The sequence below is a fragment of the Hypomesus transpacificus genome, chromosome 26, assembly GCF_021917145.1.
Source record: "Hypomesus transpacificus isolate Combined female chromosome 26, fHypTra1, whole genome shotgun sequence".
Classification (NCBI taxonomy): domain Eukaryota; kingdom Metazoa; phylum Chordata; class Actinopteri; order Osmeriformes; family Osmeridae; genus Hypomesus; species Hypomesus transpacificus.
The window spans coordinates 8181627-8188705 of record NC_061085.1 but is presented as its reverse complement, the minus strand read 5'-3'; the positions used below and the strand labels follow the sequence as shown (position 1 = coordinate 8188705).

Here is a 7079-nt window from a genome sequence, read left to right as displayed (position 1 = left end):
TTTGGCCTTTTGTTGCATTGTTTGTTATGGAGGAAATAGCGACGTCGTGATTACTGACTTAATACTGTTGAGGGTATCTCTGTAAGGCACAGAGGAAGCTGAGGAGGAGGTGGCACAGAGGAAGGGCATGGAGCCCCAGGGTGGCAGCATGGCATGGAGGGGGAGGTGGAGGGAGAGGGGGAGGTAGAGGGGGAGGTAGAGGGGGAGGGAGAGGGGGAGGGAGAGGGAGAGGGGGAGGGAGAGGGGGAGGTAGAGGGGGAGGGAGAGGGGGAGGGAGAGGGGGAGGGAGAGGGGGAGGTAGAGGGGGAGGGAGAGGGGGAGGGAGAGGGGGGAGGTAGAGGGGGAGGGAGAGGTGGAGGAGATGGAGGTCAGCAGTGGTGGATGGCTGGTGCTGATGCCGGGTGCGCTCCAAGGCTAGGCAGCCAGGGTTTAGGGGAAGGTTCTGCAGCAGTTCTGCCTGGGGCTGGGGCCAGGACTAAGGCTGGGGCCGGGGCGGGAAGACTGCGGGTCTAGGTGAGGCTGGCGTTGGAGCTGCTGGTGCCACTGTTCTTCCTCTGGCCGCTCTGCACGGCGCTGGGAACCTGCAACCCCGTTTGCACTGAGAAACTGCCGTTCCACACCTGCAGGGGGCAGCAGAACACAGGCAAAAAAAAAACAAGTAGCCACGTCACTTCTGGGTTCACGGAGGGCATGCGGGGGGGGGGGGGGGGGGGTGCAGGTGCAGCGATAGATTCGTGTTAGCATCATCTCTCTCGGAGATACACAGAGCTGCGAACTCCCACGGTTTCGCCGTGTGACACACGCATTTCAACAATTTCTCACGCTCTTACGCCACACCTTGTATATCTCACGCTGAAAAGGCAACGCCAAACAAGGTTAACGGAGTGAAGCAACATTGACGCGAAAACAGCTGTGTAAACTCGCCTCGTCTCCCCCCCCACTCCAGGGGAGAGTTACATTGAGGGGGGAGTGAAGCAAGTGAAAGGGGGGGGGGGATGGGGAGTGGTGGTGGTGGTGGTAAAGCTCGCAAAAGCTCGCCCTTAGCACCAAATCTCACACCAAGGTTTTTTTTTTTAAGTTGGCAGTCCTGGATACAGGAGTGATATCATTGCTGAGCTGTGATCATATTGTTCTCACCATGAAAGCAGGTATAACGGGTTGCTGGAACTTGGCTCTGAAGGTGTGCATCAGCTGCTTGGTTCTGGAGTTGTAGAAGGACAACACGCCTGCGGGTACAAAACACCAGCGGTGCAAAACACACAAACGTGACAAAGTGGCTTCCGTGTGAATGTGTGTGCGTGGACGTGTGTGTGAGTGTGTGTGTGTGCGAGCGGGCATGGACGTGTTTCTGTGTGTTGCGACCAACACAAGTTGTACCAATGGCAGAATCTCATAAAATAATTGTGAAATTACATTAGACAAATGTCTGGGAGAAAAATTCCAGTCTGATCCCAGGATCTTGCTCACGTGTGTTGGAATCTCCGTCACTCTGAATTCTAATGAACACTTTGCTTCAAACTTTGCTGAGTTTCAATGCTGTTTCAAAAACGTAGTAATTGATCAGAAAACGTAGTACATTTTGAGCCACTTAACCGGGACAAGTAATCTGAAGGTTGCCAGATCGATTCCCGGCTGTGCCAAATGATGTTGTGTCCTTGGGCAAAGCACTTCACCTTACTTGCCCCAGGGGAATGTCCCTCTACTTACAGTACGTCGCTCTGGATAAGAGCGTCTGCTAAATGACTAAAATGTAAAATGTTCCCCCTCACCCTCTTCGTAGTTGCAGTAGACCCCTATGCGGTCGGGGATGGGGCAGTCCAGGGTGCGGGCCTTGTTGTTGTGCTTGGCAGTCAGGCTCTGCTGCAGCCAGTTGTTCAGGTGGATGCACCAGGACGCGCTGCTCTTGCCCAGCTGGTCGAAGCGGCCCAGGTTACGCAGGGCCACGCCCACCGCAAAGGCCTTGCTCTCCTTGTCGAAGCGGACCTCCCAGTACTGCTGGCCCGCGTCGATCATGGTGTCTCCTGGGAGTCAGAGAGAGAGAGAGGGAGAGGGAGAGGGAGAGGGAGAGGGAGAGGGAGAGAGAGAGAGAGAGAGAGAGAGAGAGAGAGAGAGAGAGAGAGAGGGAGAGGGAGGGAGAGGGCGAGAGAGGGCGAGAGAGAGAGAGAGAGAGAGAGAGAGAGAGAGAGAGAGAGAGAGAGACAGAGAGAGGGGGTGGGGGAGAGAGAGAGAGACAGAGAGAGAGAATAAGGGTGGGCCTATACCTAGTATACTCAGTACAGTGTAGGACTCTACCTGTCTACATACCCAGTACAGTGTAGGACTCAGCAGTGAACCTATCTCTGCCGACCCTGGCAGATGGAGCTCTCTTGGGTGACATCATGGCGGTCCTGAGAGCGTTGGGCCGGGGACAGTCAGAGGAGAAGAAGGAAACACAGATCAGAGAGGCGCTGATGAGCATGTGGGTTCCCACTCCAAGGGACCGAAAGGATGAGCCCCCCCCGGCGGCAGTCACCTGGCAGGGGAGTGCATGGGGGAGTTGGTGCGGTTCTTGTCCTTGCGGATCTCCTGGACCTTGCCCCCGCAGCTGTCCCACTCCACGCTCAGGTCCTCCACACGCAGGTTCTGATGGGACGAGCCGGCGTCCAGCTTGAACACAAACGCTGCAGGCGGGAGAGGACACAGGTCGGGCCTTGAGGGTTAGTGCGTGTGGGGGGGTTCATGTGTGTGTGTGTGGGGGGGGGTTCATGTGTGTGGGGGGGGTTCATGTGTGTAGAGAGTTACGTTACATTATGAGTTATGACTCACCGTGTGTTTCTAGAGTTACCGGTTCAGAGAACTCCCCTGCCACGGCCTTGTTACACGCCTTCACGCGAAACGTGATGTAGCGAGTGTCGAAGCGAAGCCCTGGAGGTGGGTGGAATTATAGTGTCCGTTCAAACTGGTGTCACACGTTTTATTACACGTTCAAAAGCAGATGCATACTGCAATTCCTCCTTTTTATTGTTATTTGATACACAAAATCGATCCCTCTGACTCGCCAGACTCATTTATTGCTCTTGTGTCTATTCTGCTCCCCCTCCCTGTCCTCCTCCCCCCTCCTCCTCCTCCTCCTCCTTCTCTTCCCCCTCCCCCTCCTCCTGCTCCTCCCCCTCTTCCTGCTCCTACCTGTGAGGATGTGCTCCATCTCGCGGATCCCCTCCACCACCATCCAGGGGTAGTCTTCCCGGACGCGGGGGGGCCCCTCGTGGTTGGTGCGCCGGTGCTCCAGCACGTAGTGGTCTATCTTGGTGTCCGGTTCCGGAAGGGTCCACAGCACCGTTACCGTGTTGTCACACACCTGGCACTCTGACACCTGGATCTCGGGTGTCGCGGGCACTAAAAACACAGAGAGGAATGTGTGTTCGTTCACGGCTTGCTAAACCTGTTTACCAAATCAATGTATTTCCACATAATGGCATCCCTTATATGTATGCACAAAGGTATTAGACATCTGTGCAGCAGAGTTGACAGTTTGACAGTCCCTGCGGGTATTTGCATTGCAGTGCACTGTGTACTCTTAAGAGTGTGCTTAACACCATTTGGAAATGTTACCTTGTTAGTCACATGAAGAGGAGTTATGTATTCAGCCTGGTGGTCAAGATAAAGAAATCAGGAGACAAAGACTGACCTGGGAGGAATTTAATGGCCTGTAGCATCTCCCTTTCTTGGGTAAAATCCACCATCATGTGACTCATGTTGTCACTGGCCTTTGCTTTCAGAGACAGCCGGAAGGCTGGGGCCATTGTCACGCTGCCCTCGCACAAACAAAGACACACACACACACACAGCGAAACGCGTGCCAAATTCAAATCACCACAGGACTGAAGACAAGTTTGTTTTCCTAAATCTCAAGTTCCGTGAGCTAGCCACATAACACCAAAGTAATAACCCTAGTTACTCTGACTACCGCACACAAACAAAGTATTCATAAACAGTTATCTAGGACTCTTGCAAAACAAACAGAAAACACCAGAGGGGGAAACAGCGGACAGACAGACAGACAGGTTTGAAACACAGGAGAGGTGCTTTGGCTCTTCCAGTTTCCTGGAGTGCATGCTACTACAGGACTAGCTGTTGCTGGACTAGGCAGAGCTCGGTTGCTTGTTTTCAGGTGTCGTGGAAAGAGCATGCTGCAACACGTTCTGCCGCTGTCGGACTAGAGTCAGTCGGATACATGTGCTACGTGAACGGATGGTTTAAGTGTTAGGACACTTGGATGAAGAAGGAACAGCTATGTACAATACCTATCCTTAATGTCTTTGGCCGCCTGAGGAGAAGCAGGAAGGAGAGGGAGGAGAGAAAGAAGGAGAAAGGATGTACACAGACCCAAAGACAACTGAGTTGCAGCTCATTCTTACAATGAACACATGATGCCTGTTACGCATTACATCACAGGACGCTGACAAATCAGAACAAAGCTACGTGACATTGCTCGACAGGAGGGTAGGCTTGTAAAAAAAAACAACTTGTAAACAAAGCTCTTGCCAATAGCGATGACGCAACATTGTTTTAACTTCAGCAGAAGTGAATCACGGAGCGGATACCTGGGTAAAATCCTCTGTTTCAGCAGAGCAGAGCGTCTGATTGGCCTGCTCCAGGAGGTCTTCAGAGCTCTCCAGGGCCTTAGAACAGGCGCTCAGCTGATTCTGAGGAAACAGTCATACACACAAGCGGGCAAGGTCAGGGCAAGACGTCATCTGGAACTGGCTCTGTTCATTAATCACGCAAAATAACACCAGGACTGTACTAGCTGTAGCCGTGGGAGTTCTCGGAGGATATCGTGTCTTAGAACATCCTGTTTTATGACTTTCTGTGGAGGAGGGACTAGCTCAGTGGGTAGAGCAGAATCAAATCAAATGTATTTTTATTATTTTTATTAACCCAGAGCTGACCTGTAGTTCGTAGGTGCGACTGGCCCTCTCTTGTTTTATACGCGTGACCATTCCTTCCTTCAGCTCATCCAGGACGGAGTGCAGGGAGGTGAACTCCGCCTCCATGTCTTCCTGCACGCGGTTCGAGTTCATCTGGGACACAGGAAGTAGAAGCAATGTGAGAGGAATCCTTCTGATTGGCTAATGATGTTGTGGTGTGGATCTTTAACAGTTTGCCTTTACACTTTAGATTACTTGTGCGTTGCACGTTGATCTGTTTCAACGCCGAACTGCTAGCTAACTGACGGGTGTGTGAGTGTGAACAATCGATGCTTTACCTCCAGGTTCTCTAAGCTCTGTTTGAGACAACAGACAAAGTTTTGAATTTCTTCATTCTTCAGGGCTAGGGTTGTGGTGATCTTCCTAAGGGATTCCTTAGGGACAAAAACAATTGATCATTTAAGAACGGCTTAGCTTACATGGTTTCGTAGCAACTATTGCTCCCTGGGGTAATATCGTCCCTGTGCAAATTCTGACTAGAGAGGCATGGCCGGAAGGACGCGCATTCATAATTTAATAACGCAGCTGCAATGATGTTCATACGACTGCAGACCATGATCCACAACGACTCTCCCACCCACAACATACTGTCTGTCTTGACACATTCAAATGATGTCATGCACTGTATTGCGACATACAGCGGAATAACTATGTAATTTGTCAAGCGTCAGGTCAGTTCACTCCAAAGAGCTTTAAACCAAATAGCCTTAGCAAGATGAATTTTCCGCAGGGCCCCATTCATCCCAACGGAAAAGGGTATACGTTTGGGTCTGCGACTCAGGTCTACGACTCCAAAAGCTATGATATTTCCTCGTATGCATATAGCAATCGATTCCACTATTTCGGGACCTGTCAAGAACAGGCTCATATGTTGTAACGAGCTGTTCATCTTGGTGAACACGATGAGCAGGATTGAGGGCAACGCAACCATCGTGGATTTTGAAGCAGAAATAGCTCAAAAACTGTATCTGCTGTAAGATACAGCGGACACTGCATACAATTTCAATTACAGTTAAGCTATGTCACAGTATAGGACAAGTCAATGACATAAGACGGCACAAAGTCCGCTTTCCTCTCCCCTTTTCTTTGTACGCCCTGCAACCCGCCTCTACAAACATTGAAAACACCTGTTTCGCCGGTTACATCTTACCTTCTGTTCACTCATCTTGCCGGCCCAACGAACCAATTCTGGGCTGCACAGTATTATTAAAAGTTGTTTCAACCGTTTCCTCGTAAAGTCTTATTTGCACAACTGGGTTGGTACTGATGCTGCTAAAGTGCATTGCATCTTCGGTCCAACGCCTACTAGGGCCATTGTGTGTTTTGCGCAGGCGCAGCAGAGGAGCTTGGGGGATGTAGTTTCAAGGAGGTAAATGTAAACCATTGGCACAAACCACAGGACCGCGCTTATTTCTACGGTTTTGTGCGTGCACAATTGTATCATTTACACAGATAAACCTGTAATTAATTGTCACGTTCTGCTATTTCATCAGTTGCAGGTTATGTCTGTTTTCTTAATCACCTAATCTGTTCAGTAACTATAACTTTTGTTATTGGTTTTCTGCTTTAAATGAAAGGCTTTACTTTTTTCTCAGCAAATTAAATCAATGTCTGTTTTTATTCAACCATGTTCGTTGTATACGTTGTTTTAAAGTCCCCTCTCATGCAAGCTGTTTAACTGTTGCTGCTCTTTTGCTCCACTTAGTTAATCACAACACAGTATGCCTGATTTAATCACTGGAAACAAAATTAACACACTGTCAATGAAGATTGTAGTGGCTAAATGTATAGTAACACATTTGCACCAAAAACCACAAGCAAGTCAGGAATACCAACCTTGCTCAGGTACTTAAATACCCACCCAACTCTGTGACCACACACACACACTTGCATGCAACACTGTGCTAAGGCTTACCATTGAGAATGCTTGAGTATACACGATGCTTACAAAGTTTAATTACAATAGTAATGTTGTGATAAAAACCGATGCAACTGGCCAAGTCTTTATGTGCAAACTGTAGGGTTTGTGGTTATCTGAGCATCCTTCAACCCACCGTGCAGTTTGCTTTCTTTGGTTTTCTTTCTCCTCCCACACACACACACACACAC

At 49.9% G+C, this 7079-nt stretch overlaps 1 protein-coding gene across 1 annotated transcript; it reads right to left on the bottom strand.

Moving 5' to 3' along the window:
• Positions 1-318: 318 nt before the first annotated feature.
• fsd1 (fibronectin type III and SPRY domain containing 1) lies at positions 319-7073 on the bottom strand. Its single transcript, XM_047049378.1, has 13 exons — positions 6121-7073; positions 5249-5344; positions 4932-5063; positions 4584-4685; positions 4284-4306; positions 3668-3789; positions 3166-3375; positions 2806-2904; positions 2513-2660; positions 2305-2387; positions 1770-2021; positions 1138-1226; positions 319-620 (listed from the first exon to the last, which is right to left on the bottom strand). The coding sequence occupies exons 1-13, from the start codon at positions 6133-6135 to the stop codon at positions 510-512; spliced, it is 1482 nt and encodes a 493-aa protein (XP_046905334.1). The 5' UTR covers positions 6136-7073; the 3' UTR covers positions 319-509.
• Positions 7074-7079: the final 6 nt, after the last annotated feature.